The sequence below is a fragment of the Triturus cristatus genome, chromosome 6 (genome assembly GCF_964204655.1).
Source record: "Triturus cristatus chromosome 6, aTriCri1.1, whole genome shotgun sequence".
Lineage (NCBI taxonomy): Eukaryota > Metazoa > Chordata > Amphibia > Caudata > Salamandridae > Triturus > Triturus cristatus.
The window spans coordinates 375923719-375943195 of NC_140589.1; the positions used below are offsets into that span (position 1 = coordinate 375923719).

The 19477-nt window shown below is 49.3% G+C and overlaps 1 protein-coding gene across 4 annotated transcripts in view; it reads right to left on the reverse strand.

Moving 5' to 3' along the window:
- The window catches only part of COLEC11 (collectin subfamily member 11), a 417003-nt gene that overhangs the window by 39241 nt on the left and 358285 nt on the right, over positions 1 to 19477 (reverse strand). For all 4 annotated transcript variants that reach the window (XM_085610753.1, XM_085610755.1, XM_085610754.1 and 1 more), the window contains one exon: positions 14058 to 14153. In XM_085610753.1, the coding sequence (XP_085466879.1) occupies positions 14058 to 14153 (96 nt within the window). The remainder of the gene's footprint in view (positions 1 to 14057; positions 14154 to 19477) is intronic.

Genomic DNA, 19477 nt, shown 5'->3' on the forward strand with positions numbered 1-19477 from the left:
CTTTCAAAATATGCATACACTCAGGAGGCAGATTCAAATGTCCGTACTGCAGGACCTCAGGAGCCATGCTGTCAAGTTCAGTGAGGGAAGGTTGGGATGCAGAATCCTCCCGCCCATCTTGGTCAGCAGGTACGGCCTGCAAGGCAGTCTCCTGTGCGGAAATACCGACAGATGAAGAAGGTCCGGGTACCACCACTGCCGTGGCCAGTCTGGAGCGATCAGAAGCATTGTCATGCTGGATCTGAGAAGTTTGGACACCACCTTGGGGATCAGGGGCAGAGGAGGAAAGGCGTAGGCATATGTCCCTGACCATTCCATCAAAAGCGCATTCCCCCTTGTCCCTGGACGGTGGAATCTGGACGCGAAGGCGTGGCATTTTGTGTTTTCGTCGTCTGCGAAGAGATCTATCTCCGGACGACCCCAACGATGGAAAAGGTTCGCCACCACTTCGTCGTGCAGCACCCAGTCTGGCTGATCTTCGAAGGGCCTGCTGAGTGTGTCTGCCTTGATATTGAGCTCTCCTGGAAGGTGCACTGCCACTACCGAGAGGTTCCGGGCGAGAAGCCAGTGCCAGATCGCCTGAGACTCCAGGGAGAGAGGACGTGACCGAGTTCCGCCCTGCTTGTTCAGGTAGAACATGGTCTTTGTGTTGTCGGTCTGGACCAGGACCGAAGTGGACTCGATTGCCGGTAGGATAGCTCTGAGAGCAAGGTGGACTGCTCGGCGCTCCAGCATATTGATGTGGTAGGTCTGTTCTTTCGCCGACCACCGCTCATGTGTGCCCCCCAGCCTTGCAGAGACGCGTCTGTCACCACCGATTGCACCGGAAGTGGCTGGTGAAAAGGGACTTCCACGATCAGATTCCGCTGCTGAGTCCACCATGTGAGGGAGGATCTCGCCGTCTGGGAGAGACATATCCGATCTTCCCAGTGACCTGTTGCCTGATCCCACTGGTCCTCCAGAGTTTGTTGCAAAGGCCGCATCCGCAGCCTTGCGTTGGGGATAAGAAAGATGAAGGACACCATGGACCCCAGCAGGGATGCCACCTGTCGGACCGACGGTTTCTGTACCTGGAGCAGGAGGCCGCACTTTCGTTTCATTGAGGACAGTCTCTCCTCCGAAGGATACGCTCTTCCCACGCTTGTGTCCAGAACGGAGCCAAGGTAGTGAATGGTTTGGGTGGGCTGCTGCACCGACTTCTCCATGTTGACATGAAGGCCGAGATCGTGCAACTGCTGAAGACATATCTGGAAGTCGCGCCTCACCTGCAGTTGGGATGGACCTTTTAGCAGCCAGTCGTCCAAGTAAGGACAGACGAAGAGATCTCTTCTGTGGAGGGCAGCCGCGACCACTGCCATGCATTTGGTGAAGACTCGCGGAGCCGACTTGAGACCAAAGGGCAGGACCTTGTATTGATAATGCTTGCGGCCGACCACAAACCGCAGGTACCTGCGATGACGTTTTGCTATGGGAATATGGAAGTACGCATCTTGGAGGTCCACTGAACACATCCAATCCCCCACTTGCAGATGTGGACAGATCTGATGAAGTGCCAACATGCGAAACTTCTCCTTGACTATGACTGTAACGCCCTGAACGTCTCAGGATCGTTTAACAGACACGACAATGAGGACGCAACCACTAGTGAAGGGTTAGTTGTTTTAATGAAGGCAAATATAATACAAAGAATAAACAAAAGTTATAGTCACTGGAATCCTCCAGGCTAAGTACGTTACCAGCCCACAGCACGGATGGTCCTAACCGTCCTCTGCATATACGCCGGTCCCGGCGTATGCCAACAGAGGGCAGAAATGAAATGGCCGACAATGCCAATCGGTAGGCTGTGAGGGGCACGAAGAGTGTTGGGGAGAATCGAGGAGTCAGGGAAACACCCAGCCGGGGTCTCTACCTGAAGGGAGCAGCCGCTCAACCTCTTCCTCAGACTGCACCGGGACGCGGAGTCACCTCCTGGTGATGCGTCACCGATACCCCAATCACAAGCAAGAAGACTGAACCGAGAGCAGCCGCTCGATCGATCCTGTGGACTTCCGAGTCTGTAACGCGGCAAACACCTCCTGGTGTGCGTTACAGCTGGCAGTCCCTGTGTCTCTGGTCGGGCTGGGAGTTACGACTCCAACCAGCAAAAGCGCCACTGCGCTTGGACTCAGCCGAGTCAAAAAGCGAAGCTCAATGGTTGACCGGTAGAGCTTCCGGGTCCTTCACAGGTGACGATGGGGCAAGACACGGCCCAGGGAGTAACGACTCGACCTACCTCCGTTCTTGCCTTACTGGAGCACCACTCCGGAACACTGCTCTTCACGAAGCAGGTACGTCGGTGTGAACACAATATCCGACAGCGTTGTACCTCCCGGTTCCTCCCTTTATAGGGAGTGTTTTCCTTGAGTTATGTAACAGCTCTCCTGTTTACATAAGGGCGTGTTCCCTTGAGTTATGTAACAGCTCTCCTGTTTCATAAGGGCGTGTTTCCCTTGAGTTATGTAACAGCTCTCCTGTTTACATAAGGGCGTGTTTTTCCTTGAGTTATGTAACAGCTCTCCTGTTTACATAAGGGCGTGTTTCCCTTGAGTTATGTAACAGCTCTCCTGTTTACATAACCTCTCAACCGCTAAGCATCCTGGGAGATGTAGTCCGTTTTCGCCGGTTACCGTTTTCCTCCCCTCGTATGACAGGAATTCTTGACAGTACATCCTCCCTCTCAGCGGCTCCCCACGGGTCCAGCGCTGGCAGGAAAACGCCGATGGAACAAGGAGACCAAGCGCGGAGCATGAACCCCTTCAGCCGGTTCCCATGAATGCTCCTCCGGGCCATAGCCTTTCCACGCAACCAGGTACCACAGCTTCCCCCTGCGCCATTTGGACGCCCGTATGCCCGACACTTCATACTCCACCTCCGACTCCACGCATACCGGCCGAGGTGTCCCAGACGGTTTGGAGGGTGCTGGTTTGAGCAATGATACATGAAAGACAGGGTGTATCCGCAATGACTGGGGCAAGCACACCTTCACGTTCACGGGACCCATACACTTGGTAATTCGATAGGGGCCCATATACTTGGGATGGAACACACTGTTCTTTCGAAACCTCATGTTTCTTGTGGATATCCAGACGTAGTCTCCAGTGCGGTACAGTGGCCCGGGCCTTCTCTTCCTATCTGCCGCAGCCTTGTATCTTCTCTTGGCCTCTATTAGGACAGCCCTTGAGCGCATCAATGTGTCTTTTATGTGTGCCACCCTGTCCGCTGTGGCGGGAATCCTGTCCTCTCTGAACGGATGTAGAAATGGCAAGAACCTGGGATGTTGGCCATAGTTGCTATAGAACGGAGATGACTGTGTGGAGCTGTGAGTGGCGTTGTTATAGGCTATCTCTGCAACCCATAGCAAGTCGACCCATTCTTCCCTGCCCTGGTCCACAAAACATCGCAGATACTGTTTGAGCGTTTGGTTCAGGCGCTCGGTTTGGCCGTCCGTTTGAGGGTTGTAGCTGGTGGACAGGGCGGTCTTAACATGCAGCGCAGTGCACCAAGTCTTCCAGAATTGCGCAGTAAACTGCGACCCCCGGTCCGACACGATCACCCCAGGTAATCCATGCAGTCGTACCACATTCTTTAGGAGTAGTGACGCCAATTCCCCGGCCGTAGGGACTCTCTTGCAGGGGATGAAGTGCCCCATTTTCGTCAAGTAATCCACCACCACCAGTATTGCCGTCATCCCCTGGTCTACCGGTAGGCCCACCACGAAGTCCAGTGATATGCTATCCCATGGTCTATCCGGGGTTGGAAGTGGATGTAAGAGCCCTTGGGTTCGGCCATGGTCGGCCTTCATGGTAGCACACGTAGGACACTCCTGTCCCCACCTCCTGACATCCACTCTCATGGTTGGCCACCAGAAATGCCGTCCCATGCTAGCCACCGTTTTTTCAAAGCCCAAATGACCTGCGCATGGAGAGTCATGGCACCAGATGAATGCTTGTTTCCTTAGCCTAGGCGTGGGTATCAATAGGCACCTGCCCTTCAGGGGTATCCCGTCCTTCAGCTGCCATTCTCTGTGACTGAGGAGCCACCTCCGCCATGCGAATGACCTGATCCCTCTCTTTATTCCCCTCAGGAAAGTATCCGGTTGGATAACCCCCAATACCATCCTCGGGGAAATGATGGAACGCTCGGTCGCAGGCAATGGTTCCTTAACTGCAGATTGACGGGACAGGGCGTCCGCCTTTCGGTTTTCCGTCCCCGGCCGATATGTGATGCGGAAGTTGAACCCCGCAAAGAAGATCATCCACCGCAGCTGCCTGGGAGAAAGGTGTCTAGTGGCCGTCATGAACTGTAGGTTCCGATGGTCCGTGTACACCGATACCACATGTCTTGCCCCCATCAACCAATGCCTCCATTCGGTGAAGGCGTCCTTGATTGCGAGAAGCTCCTTCTCCGCAATATGGTAGTTGCGTTCGGCGTCGTTGAGTTTGCGGGACATGTACGCAACGGGATGAAGCACCCCTGTGTCGTGGTTGCGTTGGGACAAGATAGCCCCCAGCGCCACATCCGATGCGTCCGCTTCCACCACGTAGGGGAGATCCGGATCGGGGTGAGCCAACACCGGCGCCTTACCAAAGGCGCTTTTCAGGGCCTCAAAGGCTTTGTTCGCTTCAGGGGACCAGACAAACTCCTTGGACTTCCTCAGTAGCTGTGTGATTGGGGCCACCACTCCTGAAAATCCATCTATGAACCGCCTGTAAAAGTTGGCGAAGCCAATGAAACTTTGGACGTCCTTCACGCTTTGGGGCAACGGCCATTCTTTCACCGCCTTGATCTTTCGTTCTGCCATCTCCTGTCCCTCTGGACTCAGCATCACTCCGAGGAATTCCACGGATGTGACGTGGAAGTCACACTTGCTGAGTTTACAAAACAGCATGTTTTCCCTCAGCTTTTGGAGCACAGCTTTGACGTGGTGTACGTGCTCCTCCACACTGGACGAATAGATGAGGATGTCGTCGATATATACGACCACGTAGATATCCAACTCCTCTCTGAATACCTCATTCAAAAAGTACTGAAAGGCTGCCGGGGCGTTGCACAGACCGAACGGCATGACGAGGTACTCAAAAAGGCCGAACCTGGTCTTAAAGGCGGTCTTCCACTCGTCTCCGTCCCTCATGCGCACCAGATGGTATGCCCCTTTCAAATCCAACTTGGTGTAGATACGAGCTTTCTTGACCTGTTCCAGAAGTACACTGATGAGAGGCAAGGGGTACCGATTTTTTATGGTTATCGCATTCAATGCCCTAAAGTCCACACAGGCTCTCAGCTCCCCATTAGCCTTCGGGATGAAGAAGAGTGGCGAGGCGGCCGGAGACTTGGACGGGCGGATGAATCCTAGCTTGAGGAGTTTATCCAGGTACCCCCGGAGATGCACGTTTTCAGGCTCCGTCAGGGCATACAGCCTGCCGCTGGGAACGCTGGCCCCTGGCACCAGGTCGATCTGGCAGTCAAACTGTCTATGTGGTGGTAGCACTTCCGCCTTCACCTCATCAAATACATCCTCAAAACTGTGATAAGCCTGGGGGAGAGCCACATCTTTTTCTGCCGCTGTAGCCACCGTCTGACTCCCGCTCTCATCTGCGTCAAGGGATTCCGTTCTTATTCCACAATGCAGGATGCAATACGGTGACGTCATTTCGATGCGATGTGTTGGCCAATCCACAAAGGGGTTGTGTTTCTGTAGCCACGGCAATCCCAATATGACGCCATATTGGGGCGCTCGGATGATGTTAAAATCGATTTGTTCCAAATGGTTCCACCCATATCGCATCGGAAGGACCCCCGTGTGCTGCCCGATGGGCCCCGTCACCAATCGCCTTCCGTCTACAGCATAGACGTCTTCGGGTACAGCTTTGGGAAGAAGCACTAGCCCTAGCCTGCATGCCTCGTTGTGGTCCATAAACATGCCAGTGGCCCCTGAATCCACCATGGCCACAACGGGTATCCACTGGTCATGCACTCCCACGTGCACCGTGATAAACAGGTGTCGTTGTCCCTTAGTGACCGAGTTGGAAAGTGAAGGGATGGATGAGTGACTCCGAGATGCCCCTTCTCTGGTCTTGGAGTCCTCTAGTTTTCCGCCGGTATGTCCACCACGGCTGTTACCGACCGGTTGGCCCGATAACGTGACGTCTTCGGTTTGGCAGGGCATTCACGTACATAGTGGCCTTTTTTGCCACAATATAGGCACAATCCTTGTTTACGGCGTGACTCTTTCTCCGTGGCTGTGAGGCTCGCTCGTATTGCGCCGATGTCCATGGGTTCTCCCTTGGATGCGGTGGAAGTTTCAGGACTTCCCACCGTCACATAGGATGGAAGGGATTTTCCTTTTCTCCCATGATCCCCCTTTCTTTCACTTAGCCTATGTTCCAGCCGTAATACCAGGTTGATAAGGCCCTCACATGTCTTGGGTTGAGGGTCAATATGAGCCACGGCGTCCTTGAGCTCATCGCACAGCCCTTGATGGAAGAGCGCCGTCTGTTTAGCAACAGGCCACTTGGTTTCCGCAACCAGCCTTCGGAACGCGTTGAGATACTGCACCAGGTCGTTGGATCCCTGTCTCAACTCAAGCATTTCACGGTCCGCCGTGTACGAGTCAGCCCTTCTGTCGAATACCTTCAGGAATTCCTCGCGAAAAGCACCCCAATCACATAAGAGGGGGTCGTCCCTGCTCACCAGAGGTACGGCCCATTGTGCCGCGTTTCCCGCCAAATAGGATATAAGGAAAGCCACACGAGCCTGACTCGTGGGGAACGCCTTTGGTACCTGCACTGTGTTAGGATCCCCACTGTACCTCTCTGGTGTCGCCAAGGGGATGGCTACCGGCATTTCCACTACTACCGCAGGGGTCTGATTCGTGAGGGAGGTGCTGGGCGTGAGCGGGTCCAATTGGATAGCATCCAGTCTGGCTTTTACATCGGCTGTTTCTTGCCTAGAGGCAGCCACTTCAACTTGCATGGCCGCTAAAGCAGCCAGCACATCATCAAGTGTTGCCATGTCTGTTATCGACCGGGAGACAGTTAGTGTTATTATGGTCGGATATTTTGTAACGCCCTGAACGTCTCAGGATCGTTTAACAGACACGACAATGAGGACGCAACCACTAGTGAAGGGTTAGTTGTTTTAATGAAGGCAAATATAATACAAAGAATAAACAAAAGTTATAGTCACTGGAATCCTCCAGGCTAAGTACGTTACCAGCCCACAGCACGGATGGTCCTAACCGTCCTCTGCATATACGCCGGTCCCGGCGTATGCCAACAGAGGGCAGAAATGAAATGGCCGACAATGCCAATCGGTAGGCTGTGAGGGGCACGAAGAGTGTTGGGGAGAATCGAGGAGTCAGGGAAACACCCAGCCGGGGTCTCTACCTGAAGGGAGCAGCCGCTCAACCTCTTCCTCAGACTGCACCGGGACGCGGAGTCACCTCCTGGTGATGCGTCACCGATACCCCAATCACAAGCAAGAAGACTGAACCGAGAGCAGCCGCTCGATCGATCCTGTGGACTTCCGAGTCTGTAACGCGGCAAACACCTCCTGGTGTGCGTTACAGCTGGCAGTCCCTGTGTCTCTGGTCGGGCTGGGAGTTACGACTCCAACCAGCAAAAGCGCCACTGCGCTTGGACTCAGCCGAGTCAAAAAGCGAAGCTCAATGGTTGACCGGTAGAGCTTCCGGGTCCTTCACAGGTGACGATGGGGCAAGACACGGCCCAGGGAGTAACGACTCGACCTACCTCCGTTCTTGCCTTACTGGAGCACCACTCCGGAACACTGCTCTTCACGAAGCAGGTACGTCGGTGTGAACACAATATCCGACAGCGTTGTACCTCCCGGTTCCTCCCTTTATAGGGAGTGTTTTCCTTGAGTTATGTAACAGCTCTCCTGTTTACATAAGGGCGTGTTCCCTTGAGTTATGTAACAGCTCTCCTGTTTCATAAGGGCGTGTTTCCCTTGAGTTATGTAACAGCTCTCCTGTTTACATAAGGGCGTGTTTTTCCTTGAGTTATGTAACAGCTCTCCTGTTTACATAAGGGCGTGTTTCCCTTGAGTTATGTAACAGCTCTCCTGTTTACATAACCTCTCAACCGCTAAGCATCCTGGGAGATGTAGTCCGTTTTCGCCGGTTACCGTTTTCCTCCCCTCGTATGACAGGAATTCTTGACAATGACTTTGTTCAGGAGGCGAAGGTCCAGAATTGGCCGAAATTTGTGCTCCTGATCTTTTTTGGGGACCAGAAAGTACCGGGAGTATACTCCCTTGCCAATTTGAGATGGAGGAACCCTTTCTATAGCCTGTTTTTGGAGAAGGGTCCTCACCTCCTTTCGGAGCAGAAGTAGTTGATGATGACTTGACTTTTTTGGTGGAATGTCTTTTGGGAGCGCACGGAAACATAGCGCATATCCATTGCGCAGTATATTCAGCACCCATCGATCTTTTGTGATGCTGACCCACTCTGCCAGATGTTGTGAAGCACTTCCTCCTACTGGAGTGGGCAACAGCGGCAGAGGAAGCCACTACTCATGACTTTCCGCCAGCCTTTGCTGTGGTAGAGGACTGCTGCTGGTGTCCTCCTCTACCTCTGCCGGCCTTTCCTCCTCAAAACTGCGATCTTCCCTGCGCTTTGCTCTGGGTCCACTGAGGGGTTTGAACCCTCTGTTGAGACCCCTTGCGTTGGTTGGGTCGGAAGCGGCGTAGAAATTCTTTCTTCTTCTCCAGCCCAACCGCCTTGAGGGTGTCCAGCTCAGTTTTCATGCGGGTCATTTCCTCATCCGCATGCGTGCCGAACAGAGAAGAGCCAGAGAATGGGAGGTTTAATATTCTCTGTTGAGCATCTGGCTTCAGCCCGGTCAGTTTCAACCATGATGATCTTCTGGCGCACACCCCATGCGCGTACGAATGAGCTGCCAGTACTGCCCCATCCGCTGCCGTGCTGATCGACTGATTAGCCACCAGAGATCCCTCCGTGATTATTTCGTCGAAGTCTTTCTGGTCCTCTTTTGGAAGCTTGGCTTTAAAACGGTCCAAAGAGCCGCAGAGGGCCCTATCGTAGCGGCCCAGGAGCGCCGCCGCGCTGGAGACCTTCAGGGATGCAGCCGCTGACGTACAAGCTTTGCGACCCCATGAGTCCTGAGTTCTACTCTCTTTGTCAGGAGGGACAGAGGAAGATGCCGACACTGCGTGAGTCTTCCTCGCAGCCGCTACTATCACAGAGTCCGCCGGAGGGTCAGATTTGACAAACACCGGATCAGAGGCAGCCGGCTTATACTTCTTTTGGATGCGAGCAGGCACCGCCTTGATGGTCGAAGGCGTTAAAAAGGTGTCCATAACAGGCTCGAGGATCCCCGGAACTAAGGGAAGCAGAGGGCGAGACGCTGACTTCTGGTGAAGAGTCTCAAAAATCACAGTTGTTGTGACCTGAGGGACGGACATTTGAATGTTAAGTTTCTGCGCGCCTCTTTGCAGGACCTAATGATACGTATTGATATCATCAATCGGCGAGACCCTGGATACCGGGCTGTCCGAAAGCGCGGGGGAGTAATCCCGCCTCGAGGACCGGGTGGATGAAGTCGAGGTAGTAGACGGGCTTCTCCTACTCCACCGATGGTCCCGGGATGGCTCAGCACGGTCATCTCGACCCCTGGATCTCCCAGCACGCTCATCTCGCCTGGGGGAGCGCGATCTAGAGCGCTGTCTCACCGGAGACCTCTCGCATGCTCGTCTAGGCGGACTCACCCGGTCCACTTCTTCCACCAGCCTCTGGAGAGGAGACCTATGGTGCAGACCGGCATATTCTCGCATTCTCTTCGTCGCCCCTGAATCCCGCCAGTGATGCACGGGTCGCAGCCATTCTGGCGACAGCTGAACCGCCGAAGTGGTCTCACGTGGTCTTGAAGGAGACCTGCGGGACCGTTCAGTATCCTTGGGATGGCTTTGTGGAGCCACAGACCTCAGAGAGGTCCTCCTGGACGAGTGGGAGGATGAATGATGCGAAGCTGACTCCGTTACCAGTACCACGGAGTCCCCAGAGCTCACCGAGGCTTGTCGCGACGTCGAGCGTATTCTCGACGTCGATGTGTACGCATGCCGAGTCTCTCGACTGCTCAACGTCGAACGCCTTGACGACGGAGATCTGTGCCGATGAGAGGTAGGCGAAGAATGGTGCCTCGACATCGAACGGTGATGCAAAGCCGATGACGGAGTGACCCTCTCTCTCGACGCCGAACGCCGAGTAGACGACGGCGGAGCAGTGTCCATTCTCGACGCCGACAGTCTGCGCGACGACGGCTGAGGGGTAGTTCTCGCCCTCGAAGCCGAACGCCGTCGAGACGACGACGGAGACCTCATCCTCGACGCCGATCGTCGCCTGGTTGACGACGGTGGAGGAGTCTTCTGCGCTCTCGACGTCGACCGCTGATGGAACTGTGACGACGGGAGAGCGGCCGCCCTCGACGACGGAGGGGTGATACTCCTTGATGCCGAGCATCACCTGGTTGACGCCGGCGGAGGGGTCTGATCTTTCGACACCGAGCATCGCCTGGTTGACGCCGGCGGAGGGGTCTTATCTCTCGACGCCGAACGTCGCCTGGTTGACACCGGCGGAGGGGACTTATCTCTGGACGCCGATCGTCGCCGGGTTGGCGATGGCGGATGACTCTTCGACGTCGACGACGTACCTCTTCTCGACGGCGAGCCCGCTGTCGAGGGTCTTTTTGAAGAGGTATGTCCTATCTAAAGGTCTTTTCTCAGCGCCGAGCCCGACGCTGAAGGAGAAGGACGCAGGGACATACTTGTAGAAGGCGTCCTGGACCTCTTGGAACCCCTCTTGACCGGAGATCTTCCTCTAGATGGATTCGCTAGGCCATATATGCGAATCCTTTCCCTGTCCTTCAGAGTTCGTTTGGACAGGGTCTGGCAGTGAGGACAGGTCTTAGGATCATGGTCCTCCGGCAAACATAGGATACAGACCCTATGGGAATCGGTCTTGACCTTCTTTTTTCCACAAGAAGGGCAAGGGTCAAGAAGAGATGGCATTTTTGGTATTAAAAAATGCCTAAATCTGTCAAAAAAAAGATAGCTTCTTACTTGAACAGATAGAAAACGTCGAAGTAAGGTATAAAAAGTTGTTAAAAGTGAAATGATTTTCTGAAGAAAGCAGAAAAAAGTGGAGCTGTGTTGCCAGGATCCTTCCAGAAGGAGCCGGAAAGAACAACTGAGCTAACTGCCACCCCTGAGGCATGATGGGAAGCTGGGGGTTAGGTGTGCCTTAAAGGCACGGTGTCAGTTTATTGCTATGCAGCTACAGGTTAGCTTTTCAGTCTTGTTAGACTGGGTATTTGCAATGCAGCCTGGGAGCTTACTATGCTTTCAGTGGTGTATGAGAATTTCTACTGTATACTGCTCATTAAAACAGTTTCTAAACAATTTTTTATGGTTGTTTCTCCTGTTTCTAATGCATGTTTTATGTATTTAGTGGAAATTCCTTACAGCATGTTTCAGCTCTGATGTTGGTTAGGCTGCAATTGCTTGTTTTTATATATATATATATATATATATATATATATTTATATGTGGGGCACATATAATATAGTGTTTCCGGGGTCCCGCGCATGGGCGGGAATATTCTAATGCTTATGACTATTGATGAGGATCCCCTGGAAGAGAACTAGGTTGACCCTCAAGATCTTGTCCTGATGAAACAGATTGGAATAAAGCAGCCAAGTTTATAGTTAACAGTTAGTTGGGTGGGAGAGTTGTGGGTGGGGTACCGAGGGTGGGTGTCGGGAAGGAAACTGAAGATATGCAATGATACAAGATCTACTGTTCTGAACGCATTATTGTGGTTTAAATTGAAGTCATGAGCTATTAACTCACGTGTCGAGTGATTGTATGCATCAATACAATGTCACACGGACACTTGATAAGGTATGCAAGCAATATGAAGACTTATATGTACCCGAAAATGTAACTATATACTGTTTCATGATATGTACTGGAAAATGCTAATAAAATTGTGTTAAAAAGAAATAAAAAAATAACTCACTCGCATTAACTGACAAGGCTGAATCCAGGCTGGGGTTGCTTTTGTTTCTTTTGGATGTAATTCGAGATGGACTGTTCCCAGACATAGAATGAGCAGTACTAATTTGCATAAATGATGAGTTTGAAGGTTAAACAGAGTGATTGCTAGTGGTTTAAACTATTTGTAAGCACTTCTCCCAACCCCTTTTTGCGTGTCTGATGTAATGCCCTAAGTGACCAAGGGTTTACATCAAGACACAAGTCCCTTGATTGCTGCGCTGCATGATCCAAGTTATATAACCCTAAAAAGGGTGTCACTGGTCCTCAGCTGCTTGTGCTCCCACCAGAAGGGGGACTCGCATGGCAGTTTGGAATGCGCTGTTTCCATAAGAACCAGGGTCGGTACTGATCTGCATAAGGAAGGCCTCTGTCTAGAGTGGTTTAGTGGGCAATAAATAATTGGTTGGAATGTTAACCAGAGTAACTGCCAGTTCGTTTACACCATTTTCAAGCATTCCTCTCATCACCTTTTGTGTGTTAAATGTTACATGTTGTAGCTAATGGTATGGCTAGGCGTGGCTCCTGTGCTCGCTGTACCACAGGATGGAAGCTCTATATTACTGACGAGGCCTAACAAGGCCGAAATGTTTCTGGGGTTGCTTGAGACCCCATTACAGATGGCCTCGCCTGGGAGTTCAGCATGGCTGTTACCATGAGGAGCAGCGTGACTTCTGATTTGAATAAGGTCAGCCACTTACTAAAGTGGCTCAGTGGATGAAGCACAATGGGTTAAAATCAGCAGCGGCTCTTCCGCTAAGGCGGAGAAGCACCGCCCCAATGTGGAAAAAGGAAAAAAACGAAAATGAAAATCATATTAACACAAAGTTATCATTTTATTTTCCACTGAGGGAGGTTTACGGGACGGGCGGGCTGGGCTGTCATCACAGCCAGCAGGGGAGGCGTGGTTGGGGTATTTAAGTGTGCATGACGAGTTGGTCAGCTGTCTTGGGCCAGCCAAACAGTTATGCGCACTTTGCATGTTCCCCAGCAGACTGTAATGCACAGCCTGGTGAGGAACATGCACAGGCTGAGAGTCCCCGTCTGAAAGAACCATGGCGCTCAGACTAATCACTGCGCTGATGTCATGGTGACAGCAGCATCCTGATCGGCTTAGTGGAGCCTGTGTGCATTTCCTGCTGGAACAGAAGAGAACGGAGGCGAGGCAGCAGCCGGCAGACAGGTAAGTCAATGTATTTTTTTCCTCCCCCCTTGGCCCCGGCTATTTTATTGATTTTCTATCCCTCACCACCCCCGCCCACCATAATTTTCACTGGCAGCCGCTACTGGTTAAAATGCCAACCAAAGAGATTGCCTGTGGTTTAAACTGTCTGTAAACAATCCTCCCACCACCTTTTGTGTGTTTGGCACAAAGACGTATACACACGGGTGCAAGAGTACCCTCCTATAACAGAACTATGCAAAAATGTATGCATCTCTAAAACAGATTTTGATAAACAAATTGACGATTTTGTTATTGGGAAACGCAGGCTAAGCACCTATTCCACGAAAACAGAAGAAGGTAAAGCTATGGAAGTTTTTTGCAAACAACATTGTTTCTGGTCAAATGGTAGGGAGCGCTCTGGTGGATACTAACTCTGAAACCAAAATTATTAGGCAGATGTTAACTGGAATGTACACATTTAGGACGAACTATAGAGAAGCCATAGAAGTGTCGAATGAGTGACAACTGCGAATAGATTATTTGCCTGCACCCAAATGCCTATTTGATGTATTAATTACCATTGTACTTGGAAAAAGGATACTTTGCATTCATAGATGATCGGGTTTAAGTTTTGCATTTGTGTTGAACATTTGGACAAATAGGGGGAAAAAAACAAATCCCTGAGCTCCCAAAATATTTTGGCTGATTAGACTTCTAGAGAGTAAATGGATGTGAGAAAATTAAGATATACATGCATACATACCATTTTTTATAAATTTTAACTCAGTTGTTAGTTGTGACACATGGATATCCATTTCGCCAATAGCCTTCCTTATTTGTCCACACTCACATGGTATTCCTGAAAAGGCAAAAGAATATATTCTTATGATTAGTGTACTATAACTAGACTGATCTAAGATGTTGCATTAGGTCAGGAGCAGGGAGCCATTAAGTTCACAGAGCTAGTAGACAGTATCAAAAAGATCTTCTAGAGCAATTGGCACAAAAAGTTTAAGTGGAAATTCTGCCTTTTCTTTTCCTGAAATTTCAGTAATTTGCTTATAAGGAGTGTTTATGGCATATGTATAGTTATCCCACAGATGAAGTTAAATATGAGTGGGTGCATTTCGCGTTTAAAAAAATAGGGGCTCATTTCTGAAAAGTGTCGCATGGCTGCGGGAAAACAGCGGTGCAACACTTTTCACTGCGCCATCCTTGCGACACCATGGATGCTCCGTGTTTACTGTATGGCGCTCCATGTCGCAAGGATTTACAGACACGTCAGTGTTCCTGACGAATCTGTCGGTGCAAAATTGGCACATTGCTGGGGTGGGTCTGAAAACAGACGCAACTCCCCTTATGTGTCTTTTCAAATGGCGCAAGCTCCATGCGAATAGCCCTGCGTCACTCCTTACGCATGCTTCAAGCTGATGTAAGGATTTGACGTAGTGACGCCCTAGAAGTGACGCTGCATCACTTTTACGTGGCATTCGTGCATTGGAACGCCCACCCTGCATACATAATACCTGACGCAGGTATAATGCAGCGAAGGGGTTTACAAAGTGATACATCTGCCTAGATGCGTCACTTTGAAAATATGGCGCAGTGTGGTGCATTTTTTACGCAAAAAGTGATGCAATGCCAGCGTAAGGGCCTCATAAATAAGGCCCATAGTACGTAAAACACCAGTGGGCAAGCAACAGCCGATCTCGTTCTGGCTCTTCACATTGTTGTTGAGCCACAAATTCAGCGCTGAAAGTGATTAAAATAATAAATACGTGTTTGCTTTTACAGTACAAATCCCACAACTATGTGACATATCTACAACTAAAAGAACTTCTTCATCCAAAGGACCAAGAGATCAAACATTTAATAGGATGCCTGCGGGAGGGTGAGTGATAAAGCGACCCGGTGCTATTATGAATAATATAGCAGTTATGTCGTTCGTTAAAGGGATATTGCAAAGCACCTTATCATTTTCTCCTCATACAGAAAACCTTGGTGACTTGCAATATATTAATAATGAACAGTAGAGTGTGCTATTGACACATATATATTTTTCTTGGCGGTCACATAATGGCTAGATCATATGTGGATCCCCTATACCTTTGTGCTTTGCCCAGAAATCTGAAGAACATTGTGCACAGAATTTTGAACTTAACCATGAGAGAGTACGATTTTTGGGCTGCTTTTAGATGTTCCTTTTACCTTTAAAATCTACCAGTGTTCCCACGTGCTTCTGTACAAGTGTAGTTTAAGTTGACACTTTGTGCTGCCTGTAAATGAGTGTTGTACACAGTACTCCTGTCCAGTGCTTTAAATGGAAAGAGAATAAGTGCAGGTACTCATCAATTCAAGCAGTGAATGGGTGAGGGGCAATTGTGGGTGGGACTAGGGGCGCAGCTTGGAGGGAGGCCTTTAATAGGAGCCACATTTTTTGGGGGCCAACTGTGCTTGATAATACAGAAATATTTCTGCTATCTGTAGAGTATTTGTTTTTTCCTCCCATGTGCAAAAGGATACATTTATTATTTTAGTAATTTCATACCAATGCAGATTGTCTCTGAGCCTATTCACATATGAATCATAAAAGTCATGCATTTTCTCATTGTGCACAACAACAGCTATTGTAGGCAATTTGACTATGAAACCTGAATAACAATAGGCCTATTCATTTTGGCCTCCATTCTTTAGGTTACACCTTGCACCTTGCATGTATACATCCTTTTCCTCTCTGTTGCCTCCTCCACATTTCACACAGGAAACATCAAAATTGGAATCACAGAACCAACCCAAATGAGAGGGAACATTTTCTGGTCTTCAACACAATGCAGACTAAACTACTGTATCTGTCATCATTATACAGCAAGCACCCTGGGCAACAACCTTTACAACGCAGTCATTACATCGCACTACCTTTACAACGCAGTCATTACAACGCAACATCCTTTACATCGCATGCCATTACAACGCAGCCATTACATCGCATGTCACTACAACTCATGTCATTACAACGCATGTCATTACAACGCATGCCATTAAAACGCAATATAAGGTAAGTAATGGGGAATAGTAATCTTTACCCTTCCCCTATCCAACACTTACCCTACTGTTGCACTCACTGGAGTAGGAATAGTAATATTTACCCCTACACTATCCAACACTTACCCTACTTTTGCCCTAAAAGTAATATGCGTTGTGATGGCATGCGATGTAAAATCATGCATTGTAATGAATGTTGCGGTGTAAAAACTGTGTTGTAAAGGCATGCCTTGTAAATGTTTGCATTGTATCGTCATACATCCAGCACCCCTATGGCCAATCAAAACCATCCACAGCTCCTTCAATGGGAGCACGAGGTACCTAACGTGAGCAGTGGACAAGTGAAGTGATTACACGGACGTAGAGTGGTGACATGTGATGAAGGACTTATATAATTTGCTGAGATGGATGCAATAGGATGAGTTGAGCTGCCATATGTCAACGTAAAGTGAATGAAACTAACAATGAGAGGCACCAGGGTAAGCAAGGCAAGCACAGGGCAAATTTGCTTTGAACTGGCTAGATCAGGTGAGAATTAAATGCATAGAGAAAGGATGGGTCAATTAAGGCAGGTTGAGTAAATCAAACATGGTGGGTCAATGCAGAGTGGAAGAGCTAAGCACATATTGCATGATGGAAGCAAGGGTTGACAAGGAAAATGCAGGGTGGGTGAGTTAAGCACATGTGAGCACATGGTGGTCCTGATGATGACCGGTTAAGTAAAGCAAGTAATCTGAGTCTGTGGGAGAGGCAAGCACAGCTTCCATAAGACAATCAGAAGATGCGCAAGGCATGTACAGGCTGGATAAATCCAGCACATTGTAGGTACAGTGGGCACCTAAAGGTCAGGAGACCATAGGATTATTAAGCAGTTTTTGTAGGGTAGACCAAGCCTCTAGGGCATTGGAGAGATGCACAGGAGATATTAGCACAATTGTCTAGCATTTGGGTGTCCCCTAAACATCCCTCAAGATAGTACATGTGTAGACATTGGAAAAAAAACATTATGGTTTCAGAAAAGAGCTATATATGGAAGATGAGTGCACAAAAAAAGAAGGTTCCCCCTCCGATTCTCTTCTTTCCAAAACAATGGACAACCAACAAAAGACTATATGCGCGGTCTGAACTATATGCGCGGTCTGAACTTTATGTGCTGTTTGACTTCCTCAAACAGCAACAGAGACACTGACTCTAATGCTGCCCCAGAATGCAAAGAATGTGTTGCTTATCAGTAAATGTGATTAAAGCTTTGCTTCACTGCAATATGAAACACGGGCAAACTCAACTCTGTGTCTCGATACCTCTTGGTGACAAAACACACAAACAAATTAAATGGGCCATCTAGTGAATACTGTCACACTAGATCTCAAAACCCCTCCTGACAATCTAGAACATTCTATAATAGCTTTTTGTTTTAGAGAGATGCTGACCTAGGCTAAGAAAATGGTGTTTTTTCTTAGACTGGAGAGTCCCTTTAAGGTGTATGAGATCATCAGATTTAAAATAATTGGACAACGCCACGCTTAATGCATATTCACAACTGTTCAAGATAACCTATGGTGTGAAGCGCTCAGTTAAGACAAACTGTTTTTTTTTTAATGGTTTGAGGAAGTGCCTGATTAAGAAGACAGAATGTGAGGAGGTTACACCTGGACATGATCACACTAGTCATAAAGATCAAAGTCAGTATACATCATGAGAGTGTGTATTATTTTGAAGCCTACTCTTTGTTAAATCACTCATTCCCGTTTGTTTTCTTGGTCATCTCCTTCTGCGTCTCAAAATCCATGAGATTTTTTTCAATACCTCTTTTTCAGTGCCCAGGAAACCTGTTTATTATCCCCTGTCTGTTCACCTCTAGGCATCCATGCTTGACCACCCACCAACCTCTTGCTTTCTCACCTGCATTATTCATTGACTGCCTGCTCTCCCATGCCAGGGGGATCTTTATCTTGTGTTCTGCGGGGCCTCTGCCTCCTACCCTGTGTCTGGCAAACCCAGTAGTTTGGACTCATGCTGCCTCTGGTTCACACGTACATGGCTAGACTCCATTAGGAGGTTGTGAGCTTGTCTTCCCAGACTAAACACATTTATGCACAAATACTCACCAATCACATAAAAACTCCCACACATTCACAACCATTCACACACTATTTGATTCAGAGAATTAGCTTGCACATTTAACTCATGTTAATAACCAGAAAACCTGGTCTCGAGCTGGCTCTTCTGGACTTATGGTGAACTCCCCTTGTCCACAATAATCTCACAAAAGTCAGAAAAAGTAATATCATGCACACTGTGAAAGGCACACAAACATGATGCGATGTTGCAGAATACAAAACTGATGATGAATTGTAATGGACAACTAAACTAAAGACATTTAACCCTGATTTTACAGGCAGGGGAATTTAATAAATTGTTGGTAGGTGGATGTCAGAACATAAAATTATTGTTTCTAGATTACTCGCTGCCCCAAGGGGGCCTTTTGGTATTTTCTAATCTTGCGTTAATGAAATGGATTAACCTCACAACTGTGGAATCAGTTGTTCCTCCGCACCACTAGTCTGTCAAAATTACTCCATCCCAAAGTTCAATTTGTGAACTAAGTAGTGGATTCCCAGGTTGCTTGCTTAAGCACGCTCTGCCCCTTGAAAATTCAATGGAATAAGTGGAGCGCGCATTTCACTTAACTAGATTTATACTGCAAATCGGATGACTACGTGAAATTTGCCAAAACAACACAGGTAGGCTGGGATGGGTAGAGACAGTAGTGTGCATGCTGAAGGACTATCTGCCTGCCCTACAGTTGACTGCCCAGGTGAATGATGATCAGCCAATGTATGATAGCGGGTGGTACACTACCCAGCCCCCACACCTGCCTCGGCTGCCTGCAGGCTGGTGCTGAGAGGAGCAGTCTCATCTCGGGTGTGACGCTGTAATAAATTAGATTTCATTTTCCTCAACACTTGGTAGTGGGTAGGCCCTGTGTCACACGCACCTACAGTGTGATTGACTGAGTAGGGTCTGAAAGGACCCTGCACTTTCATTCACAGATGGCCGCAGGGCATCCAAAACCCCAAACAGCTGTTAAGTGATGCAAATGAGCCGTTGTGAGATTGCTCCGCAGCGGCTCCATTCAGG